Source organism: Martes martes (assembly GCF_963455335.1).
Source record: "Martes martes genome assembly, chromosome: 4".
NCBI classification, from domain to species: domain Eukaryota; kingdom Metazoa; phylum Chordata; class Mammalia; order Carnivora; family Mustelidae; genus Martes; species Martes martes.
The window spans coordinates 79,522,732-79,540,436 of NC_137891.1; the positions used below are offsets into that span (position 1 = coordinate 79,522,732).

The following is a 17,705-nucleotide window of genomic DNA, read 5'->3' on the forward strand; positions in this document are numbered from 1 at the left end:
AAAAATTCTCATTATATTTAGAATTATTAGTGTTTAAATATTGACATGGATAATTAGTGAAATTTCTTTTCAAATATGCTGCCATGAAATATAAAGTACTTAGCAGTAAAGACAGGATGTATGCCTTGCAGATCACTAGGGAAATAAAATCAACAACATAGGAACTAACCAAAGAAGCATAAGGAAAAATTAAAGAAAGCTAGTAAGACTCAGATTTAGTTGAAGTTTCAGTGTATTAAGGGAATTATTAAAGGTAGAAAAAATTCTTAGATGTATCCAAAAATAGTTTCAACTCTACCTCATTACAAGAGATACACTTAAACAAGAATATTTAGAATGACCAAATATAGAACAATAGGTAAAAGTAAGCCAGGCACACAAAGAGACAGAAACATGAGTGGCAAAAACAATATTTTTAAAAGTTGAATTTAAGAAAGAAAAGCGTTAATGGACATGGGTGTACTTTCATTTCACAATCTGTACGTGTCATAGTTAGAAACTCTCATGTGTGAAATAACTTAACATCTATTTAGCACACTTTAGTGGAAGTATATTTGAATATTATTAATGAGATCACTTTATAAGAGATGTATCCAACTTTGTGCCCTATAAACTAGAATTAACTTTATTTTAAAATATCCCTAGAAGATTCTGAAAAGTTGACTATATGTCATATTGCAAGGAAAACTGAAATTCTTACAAGGAAAATTGACATACAACATTCTCAATTCAACTAGTCTAAAACTAAATGATTAGATTTAAAATAAAATTGTTACTTAGACATTTTTTAAATATTTTATTTATCTGAGAGAGAGAGAGAGAATGAGCAGGGGGAGGGCAGAGGGAGAGAGAGAGAAGCAGACTCTCTGTTGTGCAGGGAGCCCAAGGAGGGGCTTGATACCAGCAGCTCCTGAGATCATACTTGAGCCCAAAACACTCGCTTAAACCAACTGGCCACCCAGGCACACCTGTTTAGACATTTTTAAATCATTTTAACAAATATTTTGTCAGGGAGGTAATGAAAATTAAGTGGGATGTTTTATTAAATATTAATATTTATATTATAGCACTTTAATATATACTTAATTTCACATATTTTAATAATAAATTAATATTTGATGTAATATTTTTAATAATTAAAATTTTAGTTTGCTAGGGCTGCCATGATAAACTATTCCAGGCTACACTGCTCGAACAATAAACATTTATTGTCCCACCATTCTGGAGGACAGAAGGATTGTGGTATTGCAGGGTTGGTTCCCCTTGAGGGCTATGAATGAGAATCTGTTCCTTGACTCACCCTGAGCTTCTGGCGGTTGCTGGTATCATTGGCTTGCCTTGGCTTCTCCTGTATTACCCCTTTCAACCTTCATTATCACATGGTTTTCTAGTTCTGTGTGTATCTGTGTTCAAGCTTCTCCTTTTTATGAGGACAGCAGTCACATTGGATTAGGGCCCACCCTACACCAGTGTGAACGCTTCTTAACTAAATACATTTGCGAAGACCCTTTTTCCAAATAAGGTTACATTCTGAGGTTCTGGGGGTTAGGACTTCAACATATGAATTAAGGGGAAGCACAGCTCAGTCCATAAAATGTATTTGTGTCGTTTCAAGCCACCATATTTGCAGTAAGTTATTGCACTGCTATAGATAATGCAATTGCAAAGTAGAAAGAAAATGGAATGCAGGTAAGAATATGAAGAAGTATGAGTGGTTTCCTGTTGTCATCCCTCCCTTCAAAACAACTGTGGGGACAGTTCAGTATTGCTCACTAATTCAGATGAAACACCATCTAAAGATAGAGAATGTTAGTTCCTCCATAGGAACTAGGAACTACGAATTATATTTGATTGTTACACAAATACAACATAAGACAACAGCATTGAATAAAGCTGTTCTCAGAGTCTCCCCTAAATTGTCATTTTTATGTTTCATTAAATTGTTATTTGTACTTCTCCCCCTTTTCTCTTCTTACCAGCAAATGAGAAGTGCTAAAATGTTAAGAAACAAGGGTTGACCATAACTTAAAAACAGAGTGTTATATATTTTTGTCAATTTTTAAGCCTATCATCATTCATATATTTTTGGTATGTGGAATGCAGCATCAGGACCCTGATATTCCACAGTTGTAGAGTTTTGATCAATTCATGCAAACATGTATGTTTGCCTGAGCTACTGTACCTTCAGCTCCCCAACTTGAACTTGTTTACTCATCAGGGAATGTCAATCCACTCCAACAAATCAGAACATCCAGACCCATGCCTAAAGCAGCTTGTTATCTTCAGAATCTTTTGATTTCATGAAATTGATCATTAATGTCCAGGATTTCGTGTCCTGACATGTCTCCTTACCATGTGTCCATCTCTAGGCCAGACCAGATGGGGTCTGGTCTGACTCACGGGACATGACTGCAATCTACATACCCATTGAAATAAGCTTTCCTTTTTTCAGTACTCACTGCCAAACAGACTGACATCACGTTTCTACTAGTTTAATTTGACAATACCTTTAAATAGCAAGTTGTTGCTTTTATGCAAGTTCTGCAAATTGTTCTGTGCTATTTTTCACTATAAAGAAATGTAAATGTAAAAAAATCCTGAAGTGTTTATACCAATTATTTTCAGGGAAATTGTTTTTTAAACTCATTTGGAATTGTCTTGAAAAACTGTCTACAAGCACATTATCTTAAATTTTAATTCATTCAACAATATTTTTTGAATGTTAGTTCTATGAACAAAAGCATTTATAATTTTGACATTATGCAAAAGTTGCTTATGAACTAAATAAGTCAGTCATCTTATTCTCTAAAGTTTTTTCCAAAAATAAAAGCGATGTTGAAGCTTAATCTATATATGACATTCTTTCAGAATGTTTTACTTCCCTTAACTCATTTAATTCTCTCACCAACTCCATGAGATAAATTGTGTTATCATCCTCATGTACAGATGAGAGAATGGAGTCAACAAGTTTAAGTAGTTTATCCAAAGTAATATATTTCAAATGTGGAAGGCATGGTATAAACCTAGATTGAATCCTGCAATCAAACTCTTAAACACAGAAAATAACAAAGAACTGGATATTTTAAAAGAACGATTTGGCCTGTTTGATTTCATTCACTCATTCATTAAAATATTTATTCTGTGTGGACCATGAGCAGGTGCTGTACTATGTGATGGGGATAAACTGGTAGGTAAGACAGAGCCCTCCTCTCTGCTCTCTCCTTAGCCAGTGAAGAATAGTAGACAGAGGTACAGAGTGCTGAGAGAATGTAATGAATTTCCTTCTGACCTGGTCCTAGCAGTTTAAGAAAGGCTTCTTAGAGATGGTGACATGACACCTGTGGTGTTTATTACTCAGGTGAGAGAGACCAAATAAAGTTGGAGCTGGATGATTAGCCACGAATGGTGCATTAGAGAGAAATGAGGCTGAAGACAGAGGATTGTATGCACAGGGAAGGATTTTGTTTGACACAGTAATGATCTAGGGCTTCATTCATAGTACAAAGGCTGAGGGATGGGTTGGGGGGCCAACTTAGGCTGTACTGAATGGGAAGTTATATGTATTCATGCATACACACATTGCATTATACTTCTTGAAAATGAGCCATATTGCTTTATCTTCATCCACATCTCTTAATGGTATCTTCTTTTTTCTTCCCCCCACCCCAGGGAAACATTTTTTTAAAATTTTATTTTATTTTTTCAATGGCATCTTGAAGTAGTATCTGCTGAATTAACATGCCTCCACTAAGTCATATGTAGACCAGAAATTTGACAGTATTTTTGAGCCAATATGAATTCAAGTAATCTCCTTTTATCTTCCACTCTAGATCTATCCATCCATCCATCCATCCTTCTACTCATTCATTCATTCAGTTAACAAATAATGGTACCACTATTCCAAAGTTGCACAAACCCCATATTCAGGAGTTTTGATCTTATTATTTCTATTTTTCTCATTCCTTGCTGTAGTGTAGCAGTTAAGAGGTTGGGCTTTTGAGACAATATATCTGGATTCAAATCCTGCCTCTTCCATAAAAAGCTGGAGTAGCTTGGAAAAGGTAATGTAACCTCTCTTAGTTTCCTCAAGGTAACACTAGGGCTAATAATACCCATCACATATTATTATAAAGTTTCAAATTAATAATTGATGTTAGGCCTAAGAACAGAGTTTGAACAAGTGTATATACATATTTATAAAAGATATATATGCATAGGTATAAAACCAAAGCATCTACCAAATTAACATACTGTTTCAATTCAGATGTTGTTTGCATAAGAGCCAAACATTCAGCAATCAAAGATGATTTGCCTCTTCAGCAATAACTAGGGATAAATACCAAGGTGAATTAAAAAAAAAAAAAAGATGTCAGGAATAAAAAACCTGTCACATAAAAGAGATGCCTGGTCATTGCAACTCTAGTGAGTTGTTCACCCCACTCTCAGCATTCATTCTCTGGTGAACTAGGGTGTGGGGGAGTGATTCTCTGTGTTTCTGTTCCCATATGTGTATCATGATATACCTGTTACATTACAAATGTAACTCTTCACTTTTGGGATTTATGTATATGACCTTGCATATTCTTTTTTTTTTTTTTTTAAGATTTTATTTATTTATTTGCCAGAAAGAGAAAGAGAGAGAGAGAGAGCGCACAGGCAGACAGAGTGGCAGAGGGAGAAGCAGGCTTCCCGAGGAGCAAGGAGCCCTATGTGGGACTAGATCCCAGGACGCTGGGATCATGACCTGAGCCGAAGGCAGCCGCTTAACCAACTGAGCCACCCAGGCGTCCCTGACCTTGCATATTCTATTGGCACTTTAAAATAAATTCTAAAGTTCTATCTTCCTAAAAGAATAGACAATAGATAATGTGAGTTGACCTGCAGCCCCCTTTCTCTATACTTTTTTCCTTTTTATATGAGGATTAAAAGATATGATATTTGGCTTAACTGGAAATTCTGTGTTTTTCCACTTGCAAAGTCTTCAAAACCAAGAACCATGCCTTACTCATTTTTATTTTCCCTACACTGCTTAGTCTAATAACTTAGTTTAGGAAGTTCCACATATTTATTGACAAAAATTATATACTCTTCAGAAATAGAAAAATTAAAATAATTTAAAAAATAATTAAAAATTAAGTTTTATTACATGAGTGAAACCCATATGTGTTAGTTTTTTTCTTTTTGTTTTCATTTCTATTTTTTCTCACCCAGATCTGCAAATATTTATGGATTATTGATTATTGATAAGATGCTAGGTTGAAGTAATTGTGTAAAAGTAGGCATGTATAGGTCTGTTAGTATACTACATAACTTTATCTGTAATGTCTCAAAAATACATTTTCAAAAGTAACAAATGCAACATTTTCAGCAGCATGTATTTCCCATGAGTTCATGGGCAAATCTTGCCCATTGAGGGAGTTTGTCATTGCCACAGTTTTACCTCCCTTCTTGAGTACTTCTCTGTCCCTTGGAAGAATTCTTTACTTTCATGTTCCTCCTTGATTGTCCAAAGTCTCCCACCTGTCCCAGACCTCAGCCTACTGAAGTGAATCAGACTTCGGAATAACCCATTTCTTTCTGCTTACTTACATTTACTGTTTTAAATTGTTTAAATCATGACTATTTCTTATTGAAAACTGGGACAAAACAAAGGATAGAGGTAGAGTAAGAAAAAAGAAATAACTATAACAATGTTAGACACATCACTGTCACCATTTTGACATGTCGTCATTTGTTTATTTTCTATTTGTTTTAATATTGGTAAGTTCATATTGTATAACAAAGTTTTATTTTTCTTTTGTGTCTAATTTTATAGCATTTGTAGCTTATTTTGTTATTTAAAATATCAAGTTAAATTTTATCCTCAGCTTTGCTTAATATTTTATCATGGAACATATTCCTCTTGATTTTAATTTACATATGCTAACGTGATTGTGTAAGATGTCTTTACTTCCCCTTCCTTGAGAAATAAGTTGCTATTGCCCAATACAAAATGCTATAGAATAATCCCTTGTTTCCCTCTAATTTATGCTGTCCAGTGTAACCTCTTAGATTCAAGTGTGTAGTGAAAAGCTCTGGGATGGTTATCTTGTTCCATTTCAATCTACTTCTCCCTCCAGCATTAAAAATTCTTCTTCCTTTTTTTTTTTTTTTTAGCTTTATATATAGTAGTTTTATTATTTGGAAAGGTAGGTTCTACATCATTGTGTTTCTTCTTTTCAATATACCTAGTTTCCAATCTAACTTTTTTCGGATGAAATTTAAAGAACATTTGTTTTTATTGTTGTTTCATATTTATATAAAAAATTTCAGACCATTCTCATGTGTTTTTATTGTGGTGAAAAACACTTACCATAAAATTTACTATGCAAACCATTTTAAGTGTACAGTACAATAGTGTTAACTCTGTGCACATTGTTGTGCCGTAGACATGCTGTCTACCACGTTTTTGTTTCTTTCCCCATTGTCAAGTCCTCTAAGTGAAAAGAATGTGCCCTGTGATCAGTGTCCTTGCTCAGATTCAGCTTGCTCTCCCTGTGGAGCCTCTACAGATTTTGCAAACTATCTTGGTATCTCACCTGCTTTGGTAAAAACAGAGTTAGAGCCACATGCAAAATCAGAAACTTGTAATTGAATTGACCAAGCAGCTATCCATTTTCTTTCTCAATTAAAGAGATACTCTAGATAGGAGGATGATGGCAATCTCACACAATGCTCATGTGGATACTTTTCCCCCACAGACTGTAGGAGTAGAGGACAGTTCAGAGCATTCACACAAGAATCTCGGAAGAAACGGTCTGCTCAGTATAGCTATCCTGATGAGAAAGATAAGGACTTAAGTGATCTACTCAGTAGGTATGTACAGAAATATCTAATTTCTTTGGGCTATTTACCATAGATTCACTTCAAATATACAGTTTGAGGGTTTTTATAGAAACCATGGCTGACTCATTTACATGTAGGATAAATTATACAATGATGAGCAAATAAGCTTTGTGATAAATATGGGTTCCTTTTCACTCTGGAACATCATATCCAGGGCATGCTCAGTAATAAATATTTCTCAATAAAGTACAGAAAATTTCACATCATAAATGTTATTTATGATTCCTTAAATCACATTATGGATATTGCTGTTTTTAAAATTATTTTTGAAAATAGGAAACTCAGCATATTGTTTGTAAGGAAAGTAATAACATTTATCAAGTTAAGTTGATTTTAATTCATGTATAGTGTATAGCAAGGAAGGTTTCATTTGTGACCAAAATGAGATATTTTTGAACCCTTGGAAAATTGAGAAATGTCAATCTTATTCCTTTGAAATCTGTTAGGACTTCTCCTGTGACACTTATATACAAGCTTCATATGTAGTTAGTTCTTTACAAAGTTCCTCCACACAATTGTCTTGGAAATTTCTGAAAAGAGAAACAGTGACTTGAGCATGGGTATATACAGTAGCTCCTTTTCACTGAGTAAATATTCATTAGATGCTTGTATAATTTAATTACAAAAAACAAAAATAAAAACATTGTAATTCACAGCCCCATAGGAGGGATACTATTGAAAACACTTTGTTACCACACGCTAGTAACTTGGCGTTCATAGCAGCCTCCTAAGTATTATCATTCAGTCAAATTCAAAATATATTTTTGGAGTTCCTGCCTTCAGTCACAACTGAGAATTTGTGATGTATGTAGAAGTGAACAAGACATGGTCTTGTAAGATTTATAATCTAGGAGAGAAAGTGGGTCATATGATAAGGGAGATGGGTGAAGGCTTCAGACTCTGGCACAGGTTCACACCCTGTTTCCACTACTTCATGGCCACAGGTTATGTAAAATTTCAGTCTCAGTTTCCTCAGCTGCAAAATGGGCATAATCATACCCATCTTGTGCAATTATTATATTAGTAATATATAAATAAATATATATATTTATATACATAAATATATATAATATATAATTATATAATTATATATATAATTAATTATAGTAATATATATACAAATATATATATATTTATATATTATATATATTATATATATGTGTATATATATATATGTGGAAACACAGTGAGCAAAATCATGGGGGCAAAGAAAAGTTAAGTATGTTTGGAGAGTGGTAAGGCTTGGCATGTCTAAACATGTCTAAACATGTCTAAACAACCTGGTGTGTTCGATACTTAGGGATGAAGAACATCTTGGAAGAATATTCTATAAAAGAAGATTGAGGCAGCGAGAGAAAGGCCTTAAATTCTAGGCTAAGGAAACTAAATCTGTTCCATGTGTTACTGGAGCTCCTTCCTGCAAGGTAGACTTGGCCAGGAGCCATAGCTCCAGTCAGAACCATTTTTAAGTAATTCAAGGGGCAGAAAATAAGTCACATGGCCCTTATTTAATTTAGCATTTCATTTGGTTTGTAATCCACTCTACTATGTGGAATGTTTCACCAGAGTGAAATTGGAAATAGATATTGGGTGACACATTTATAGGCAATTTCTCTTTTACTTATAAGATGGTAATAGAGATCTGACTCTTCCAGTCAAATCCAAAGGTATGTGGCATGGAAAAAACACCACTGCCTTCTGCCATACCCTACAGCCATATCCCGTCCTTCCAAAAACATTCATTTCACTTGTTTTGAGGTAATAATTAACGTATAGTATTATCTGAACTCTTGAAGATTATGGTGACCTAATGGACATTCTGCTTACCTGTAGCATTAGTCACTCAGCTACAGATTTGGTTAATTTCAGTTTTAGTCTCCTGCCAATCTCATCAAATTTTACTCAAACATGAGTCTCACAATTGAGAATTCCATTTATTATTGATATGATAATAAAAAGATAATACCAGCTTTGTTTTTTTTTTCTAACTATACACACTTCAGTAATCCTTTGTAGATAGTTTTGTTGTGCTCAAGACTTGTTTAGATCAAAAAAGGCCAAATCCTCTCACTCAGTGTGGGCAGATCACTCAGGCTATGATTTTACTTTTACTTTTCTCTGCACATTCATCTTTCTTGCATTTACTCTCTTTTGGTCAAAAATTGATCCATTTTTCAATACACTATTCATGAGTTAACATCAGTTTAACTTGATAAGTATTATTTTTTTCTTACAAACTCTATGCTGAGTTTCATGTTTTTATTAAGAATTTACAATATAGAAATATCCATACTGTACATCTTTTTCTTTCATTCTTCTCCCTCCTTCCCTCTGGCTACCCCCAATAATCTCCCTAGCTGGTATCCTTGTCTCTCTTCTCTCTTTCCACACTGTCTAAAACACAAATATGATCAGGCTAAAATGTCTGTGTAGTGGTTAAGAAAGGACTTTTAAATTTTTTTTTTTTAAATCCTGATTTGCATTCAGCTGTGCAATTTAATAACCGTACCATGTGGACATATTAACAACTAAGTCACAGTATTCTCATCTGGAAGACAAGCCTGCTTCAAGTGTCTCTTGGCACTGCTGGGTGCATTGAGTGAGGTGATGTGGCCTCTAGGGCAGAGCAATCAGAATTGCATGGTCCCTGGAATGAATGAAGAACTACGGTTTGCTTTATTTAGCTTCCCTGACTCATTCCACCCTCCCACCCCCACCTCAGGCAGGAGTCATTACCTTCTTATTTGTCTTCCTCATACAAATTTTGTATTTCCTGCTTGTTCATCAATCAGTCTTTTCTGAGAGAATGTTAGAAGCCTACTTACTGGAAAGCACCCTACAAGTATCTTAGCGTAATGCCTGTTACATGACCAACACCCAACACATACTTGTTCAATTGTGAACACCATCTGATTGTATAATCTGGTCTTTTCGGTATCAGTCACTCCTTCTGTTCCTATACTCAGTACTTTAAATCTTGGTTATAACTTTATACAATCATCCAGACTTCCTTGCGGTTAAATCTCCTTTGATTCGACACTGATGATTTATAGGAGAGAGCACCACGAAAACAAAAGTATTAAATAATCTTTATTAAAATTATCTGTGGTTACTAGTATCATCCATATCAATACTTATACACTTGAATTGATTTGAACATAACACCATAGTAAAAGCTGGTTTGTGGTGATTCATGGTGCCTCTAATTCACAGCGTCTCATGAGGTATAGAGTTGATCTAGTGACTGAGTAATTGGCATTGGCAACTTCTTTTCTTTTTCAGTGCTACCTTTTCCTACATGCCCTCTCTGGTGTAAGCTCTGTAACGTGTCCTTGGCTTAGGAATTGTTTTATAAGCTCGTAGGATCTACTGTGTCTGGCAAACCATTTTCTTACTGAACAGTAGAAGACATATATTGAGCAGAACAAAGCAGAACAATTTTGAAAGTTACAATGGTTTCTTCACGAGGAAGAACTTCAAACAAAATTTGGGAAAAAAGGAAAAACTTGGACATGAATAGCATGTCAACTAAATCAAATCTATATAAAATATTTTTAACAATATATTATAATCATAGATGGATGGAACTTTCATTTCAATTTCCCAAACTCATTATTTACCTCTGTCTTTTGAGAACTTCAGTTAAGCTCTAGGAATCATATTTTAAATTCAGCCCAAGACTTTTTATTTCCTTTTATTATTGACAATACTGTGCTATTTTGCATCTGGTTTAAGATTAGATTTTTGTCAGACTAGTATTCTTATCTTAATTTAGTTCTTGCCATGAATTTATAATAGAGCAAGGAATGTTCCCACCTGGGTGCTATATAATATATAATATTTAATTTGTCACTGCTCTTTCACTGTGAAGTGAAATGAACAATTTTTAGCAAAAGACATAATTTGAGATCTAAATAATATGTCAAATAGATATGTAATACTACATGGCATTCCCTTTATTTCCTAGGAAATATTTCCTTATCATTTTGAGTAAACTATGTGGAACAGATGTGACTCTCTGGATTATCTTCTTATATGTCATTTAATTTTAATTTCTAATTCTAGTCACACAAAGCAGCAGTCACAATGCCCTGTACACTCTAATGCCTGAGGAATATTTGTTTATTTTTTTTTACCATGTGACTTTTATTTTTCAGCATTTTTTTTTGCTTCTATTATAAACAGGCAACAAGATCACTTGTACATTGATGAAGATGGTAGACACGTGACATTTCTGCCAAAAGCAAAGTTTCCCCAAGATTTCAGCAATTTTGCAGTGGAAACTCAGAAAACCATCAAAGCTCTCAGAGAACAGGTTTGTTTTTCCCCCTAAGCAACATGTTCTTATCATAGAGACTGAAATAACTAGATTAAAAAAAAAATCTGTCCAACGGCTCTGTAAATATATAGCACAATACCTGTTTCCTTGTAATAGTTGAATACAGGGAAGGAGCGCTTGGGTAAAACCCATTTCTTTTCTACCAAATACCAATTTCTTCAATACATAGGGTTCCAGTGATGGAGTTCTCTGCTCAGTGAGTTTCTGAGTTCCTGCTCAGTGCCTTTCTGAATAGTTGTGTTTGGCTGCTCTCTTTATCTCTGTGGATTAGATAATTTGTAACAGGCCAACACATACTTTTCTTATAATTTTTTGTTTTTGTTTTTGAAATGGAATCCAAACAAGCCTCTGAGGGATTACTGCTTTGTCTGGTTTTCCATTTCTGAAAAAGCTATTGTTAAAAATGAAATTTCCACACTCCTCTGCACTTTTGCTTATTTTCTCAGTTGTTCTGGCTCATGGTTTATTTAATTTTTTCTAAAATTTGGGAATGAGTCAATGAGAGATTTGGCTTATATTAGAAATGGCAATTAGGTGGTTTTATTCAGAAGTGGAAGTCTGATCTCTTTCAAGGCATAGTGCTGTGCTGGCTCCTTCCTCAACTTTAATGTCACTATGAAGCATATTTTTTGCTTCTTACCATCAGAGGCCTTGAGGCAGAAAGCACTGTAGGGGTGTGAGAAGAACCAGGGCCTGCTGCCAGGAAGTTCTGCCTTTACAAGTTGTCTGAGCTGGGCAATTTATTTAACCATTCGGAGTAAGTATCCTCTGGACTTTCAGGAATGTTGTAAGGATGGCAGAGGCACTTTGTGAACAGTAACCTCCTTAACATATTACTGTTGCTTTTGAATGTAAAGATTATCTTGTATAGAAATGCAAGATTACCTGCTTGCTGCATGTGTCACCTTTAGGGTCTGGCAGCAGCCATGGTTTGCAACAGTGTGCTATCCATCAGTACCCTTCCTTATGACCAGAACAACCACTTGTCCAATCAGTTGTCTAATCTGAGTCTGAACATGAATCTCAAAGATGTGAAGCATTGTTTCTAGAAGGTTATTCTTTTTTTCTTTTTTTTTTTACGATTTTATTTATTTATTTGACAGAGAGAGAGATCACAAGTAGGCAGAGAGGCAGACAGAGAGAGGTGGGGGTCGGGGAAGCAGCCTCCCTGCTGAGCAGAGAGCCCGATGTTGGGCTCGATCCCAGGACCCTGAGATCATGACCTGAGCCGAAGGCAGAGGCTTAACCAACTGAGCCACCCAGGTGTTCCTCTAGAAAGTTATTCTTGAAGGTTAAGGTTATTCCCTCTTGGAATGGTTGGGATGATCTAGGACTTTGCGACCCCACTGAATATAGGGACCTCTATTTTATTTGCTTGAGCTCATGTGTCATAGAAGAGGTAAGTTATACTGGTAAGAGAAAGTCCTCGGCCCTGGGCTGCAGAAGGTGGGCCTTGTTATCTTAAATATTAATCCTTTTATCTATATAGAAAATTATTTTTCTTGAGCTTATTTTATGGATTTATAGACACAGGTAGAATTCATAAATAACATTTTAGTCCAATTTTATCTACATGTTGGTGGTGATATTTCATCTTTGATAAATGCTGTAATAGTGATTAGAAGCATTCCAGATACCCCAAGACTGTAGTAGTTGGTCCTCCAAGTGTCCAACAACAGTGTGAAGTAATATGTATCTCTAAATATATCAAGAAAAAGTGTTTTTCCCTGTTAATTTGTTCTATCTCTTCCATTTTATTGTAAATATCTAAATAGCTGGGGCTGTTTCACTGCTGGATCCTCAGTGTCTGACACAGAGTACTTGTTTAAAAACAACTAGTGGTTTTTTGTTGTTGTTGTTGTTTGTTTGTTTTCTGTTAAGATTTTATTTTATTTATTTGCCAGAGAGAGAAAGAGAGAGAGAGGAGAAGCAGGGAGAGCTGCAGGCAGAGAGAGAAGCAGGCTCCCCAATGAGCAAGGAATCCAGTGTGGGACTGGATCCCAGGACCCTAGGATCATGACCTGAACCAAAGGCAGATGTTTAACTGACTGAGCCACTCAGGCATCCTGGTTTCCTTTTTGAACTCAAAAAGTTCTGAATCTATCAGGAATATAAAGTGTATGTTAGGACCAGACAAAGATGGAAGAGACAGTTACAAGGTCCTGAACACTCCTACAGAAGTCAGGTTTCCCTGGGACACACGGGATACACTGATGGGAAGAGGTACAGTAGGGCACAGAACTGTGTGCACACTTAATGAAACCTGACAAAATCCTGACAGATAAAAATTGAAGGAATAAATAAATATGACATAATACCAGCATTGGGAAATATTGACTCAAGTCAGAAAACAAGCAGGTCACGTAAAGTAGATTGAAAAAAGAAAAAAAAAAACAAACCGTTGAGAATGGGACACACATAAATTTCGCATCTACCACTACATCTGTGAACAGAACAAGAAGCACTCAGAGGTGGACAGGTTGATGAAGACAGATGTTCTGAGGACAAAGCATATTTTCAGATATAACAAGCCCTTAGGATTTGTGAAATTAACATTTGTTGTTAATTTGTCATTTTCCTGAGTTTTATGGTCCGTGTTAATGTGAAATGCATCCTCTTAGCTAAAGAAGGACATTTCTAAATGTGCAGTGCGTTCAGCTTCGTGGCTTTTCTGTTGCTTATCAACATGAATGCAACACATTCATAAATAAATTAAAAAAAAAACTAAACCCTTTACTTTATGAAAAATGAGCATCCAGATAAAGTTATGTGTATTTGTTATGGTAAAATTAAAGACAATGAAGAAGTAGATTAAACAGGATATAGAGGTACTCGTCATGTAGGAGATTATTATTATTCTTGAGACCGTCCTTTGTCTATAACACAAGATTCCAACCTTCAGTTATTAGCCATGGATTTCTACATTTACTTTCTAACCCTAGGTGCATTATGTCTGCAGGGCTGTGAAATAGTGCCAGTCTTGACATTTTCCACTGTTGCTTATTTACATTTATTAGGTGACTTTGGAATGTCTAGAAAAGATATTCATTAATGTTGGTCCTTTCACCATGATGGAATCAAAGTAATGAAGGTGGTCTGCAAATTCCATGGTGTTATAAGTATTTTATAATCAGTGGGTTATAGTAAATTGTATTTGTTCATTAAATATGATTCTGATCATTATAGACATAACTAGAACTAGAGCTATAACTATACTCAGAACATTTAATTATTTCATTTTGTGATAGTACTGAATTTACATGGCTGTAAAGGGTGTCTGTCTATTGCAGGGGAGAGGTAGTATATAATGAACAATGAGATAATATATAAGAATTTATACCTTTAATTAAAATTAAACTCTTAGTGAGGTTTTCAAATTGTTTGATGTCACAATAAGTGCTTTATAAAGAATAGTTGAAACTCTGGGAGAAGTTCTTAGATCCCTGGTATCCTTTTGAATGAATATAGAGTAAAATAAGATATATATTCAGACTCAAACAATCAGATTTTTAAAGAGAGATCTAGGCCATTCAAATTAGCTTTAAGTCATTTATTTCAAGTTCTATTCAAGCTAAATAAGACATACAAGTTTGGATTTAATTTAATAGTTGAAATTAACAAAATAAGCATATACTATTTTTTTGTATAAATGTCAAGATCATAATAAAATTGAATTATAGTCTTCATATGGTATATGCTTTTTTCCATGGCCCTTTGGTATAGTGGATATATTTTCTCTTTTTCTAGGAGCCTATTTTACAGATATTTATTATTTTATGGTTGAGGTTTATGGTGTTTATACCTCTGCCATTATAACATATTATTAGCCAGAGCTAGAATTTACTTAAATTGTCATAAGCTAGGAATTTATCTTGCAAGTGTATCATTTGTTTCTAGAAAATAAAATGTTCTGTACATTTTGATGCAATTTCTAGAGCTGCAATATAGTGAAAAATGGAGTCTACCTGTTTTGTTAAATGAACCTAAATATTTAGTTATATAATCATGACAGGCATTTTTTTCTGTCATCTTTCAGATCTTTTCAGATCATACATGATCAGATCTCAGAACTTAGGACACAATTTTAAAAAGTGCCTAATTTTGAGTATTGATGAATAGTACAGAGGAGATACACGGAAATCACTAAATAACTTGCATGTACTTATTTAACATCATTTGGAATACCACATTAATATTATGAGACTTTAGAGGGAATTTTCTTTTTTGATACTTTATTATTAATATGAAATAACTTGCAATTTAAAAAATTTTCAATAGATGAAACACTAAAATTCAATTTAAAATGTAAGCTTATTTTATTTCCCAAGGAGATGTGTAAGTCAGTTTTCAGTGAAAATAACAGAAACCCCTCTGTAATTCCAAGTAGGATGGGTTTTAATACAAAAAGTCATAGGTTTTCACAGCCGTTGGAAGAGAGGAATAGAGGTCATAGAAATAGTTTCTGGAAGCTATTTGGTTCACAGGAACTCATATGTAAGCCACAGTGAGTCTCAGCAATTTCACAGGAGCCTGAAGCTTAGCCTATGTACCTGTTAACAATTGTGCTTAAGAATAATACTGATTTTCTTTCCAATCTTACATGAGTGCCTCTCATTGGTAGACTAATCCAGAACATAATGGGGAAAAAGTTAGGGTGTAGTTGTCTAGGTTTCTCCTCTGAGATCTATGTAAAAGGGTGCAGTTGATAATAATTTAATGATAGCTAATCGATGACTCATACTTAGGTAAGATCATATATTTCACTGTAACTTGGTAAATTTGCTGGGTGTTGGAAAGATGGAATATGAAGCTAGACAAAATTCTTGTTCTGAATTCAGATTACTTAAAACAAACAAGCAAACATGGGCGCCTGGGTGGCTCAGTGGGGTGAGCCGCTGCCTTCGGCTCAGGTCATGATCTCAGGGTCCTGGGATCTAGTCCCACATCGGACTCTCTGCTCAGCAGGGAGCCTACTCCCCTCTCCCTCTCTCTGCTTACCTCTCTGCCTACTTGTGATCTTTCTCTGTCAAATAAATAAATAAAATCTTTTAAAAAATACAAAAAAAACCCCAAACAAACAAGCAAACAAACAGACATGAAGAGAGATAAAGAGAGCAATAGATTGTCCACTTAATTTATTAATCCAAAACAGGTTCTTTCATGAGTTCAAAGGGGACAACAGTAATAATAATTAAGCCGGGGGGGGGGGGAAGCATAAATTAAAACTGTTCCAGAAAATCCAGCTTCACCACTTTATAGAACAAGTGTATGAAGACGAGTGAAAGAAAAGAATCAAAGATACTTCAGAAGCCTTCTTTTAATTAAAGGACAGGTAATGTTATTACTAATATAACAACCACAGAAAGTGAAACAATTAAAGCTAAAGGAAGCTTTGACATATATAAGGAACAGAAAGATGTCAAGTATGGCTGGAGAATAGGTAATCAAGAATCACATGATATGAGTCTGAGGGGCAGGAACTGTCTAAATAAGAAGGTCTATAAAGGGTTCTCCTGAATTCCAAGTCTCTGAGGAACAGTAAAGATGCTTTGCACTTGAATTTAGATAATTTGATCTGGTTTCTGTAGGAGAACTGATAAAGGAATACAAAAGTGACTGCAGTGTTATGTCGTGTTCCAGAAGTGAGGAGATGTTGGCTTAGGATGTACTAATGATCTTAGGGGAAAAAAAGGACAAGCTTTGGAGAGATAACTGTGAAGTAGAATGGTCAGGGCTTGGTGACTGAATGTATTACAGCAACTCCATTTTGATGTGGAGAAGCTCCTGTCCAAGGTGAGGTTTTATGTCAAAACCCAGGGGATTAATTGGTTTGGACGAAGGAAGATTTATTACTCACACAGCTGGGAAGATGCCAGGGATGTTCGTGCATGGAAGACAAAGTGAAGACACAGTGAGAAGTTGGCTACCTACAAGCCAAGAAGAAAGTCCTCAGAAGAATCTAACTCGGCCAGCGCCTTGATCTTGAACTTCTAGCTTCTACAACTGTAAGAAAACAAAATGTTGTTAAGCCACCTGATCTGTGGTACTTTATTATTGCAGCCCTAGCAAACCAGTACAGATTTTGGTACCAATTAGTGGGATGTTGCTGTAACAAATACCTAACAGTGTGAAAACGTCTTCAGCACTAGGTAATGAATTGAGGCTGTTTAGAGCTTTGAGGTGCCCATTAGAGAAAATCTGGATTGTGTTGGAGAGATTTTTGGCAGGGATTTGATGTTAGAAGTACTTCTGATAAGATTTCAGATGGAAATAAGGAACATGTTATTAGACACTGAAGGAAAAGATGATCCATACTATAAGTGGCAAAGAACTTGAGTGAATTATGTCTAGTGTTTTGTAGAACACAGAACCTGTGAGTGATGACTTTGGAAATTTAGTTGAGGAGATTTCTAAGCAAAGTGTTCAAAGTGTATTCTGATTTAACCTTGCTGCTTATGATAAAATGTAAGAGGAGAAAGAG

At 35.0% G+C, this 17,705-nt stretch overlaps 1 protein-coding gene across 1 annotated transcript in view; it reads left to right on the top strand.

Moving 5' to 3' along the window:
* Positions 1 to 17,705, top strand: part of PXDNL (peroxidasin like) — a 456,789-nt gene that overhangs the window by 425,792 nt on the left and 13,292 nt on the right. The window contains exons 20-21 of the mRNA XM_080802773.1: positions 6,741 to 6,855; positions 11,071 to 11,200. Coding sequence (XP_080658899.1) covers positions 6,741 to 6,855; positions 11,071 to 11,200 — 245 coding nt within the window. The remainder of the gene's footprint in view (positions 1 to 6,740; positions 6,856 to 11,070; positions 11,201 to 17,705) is intronic.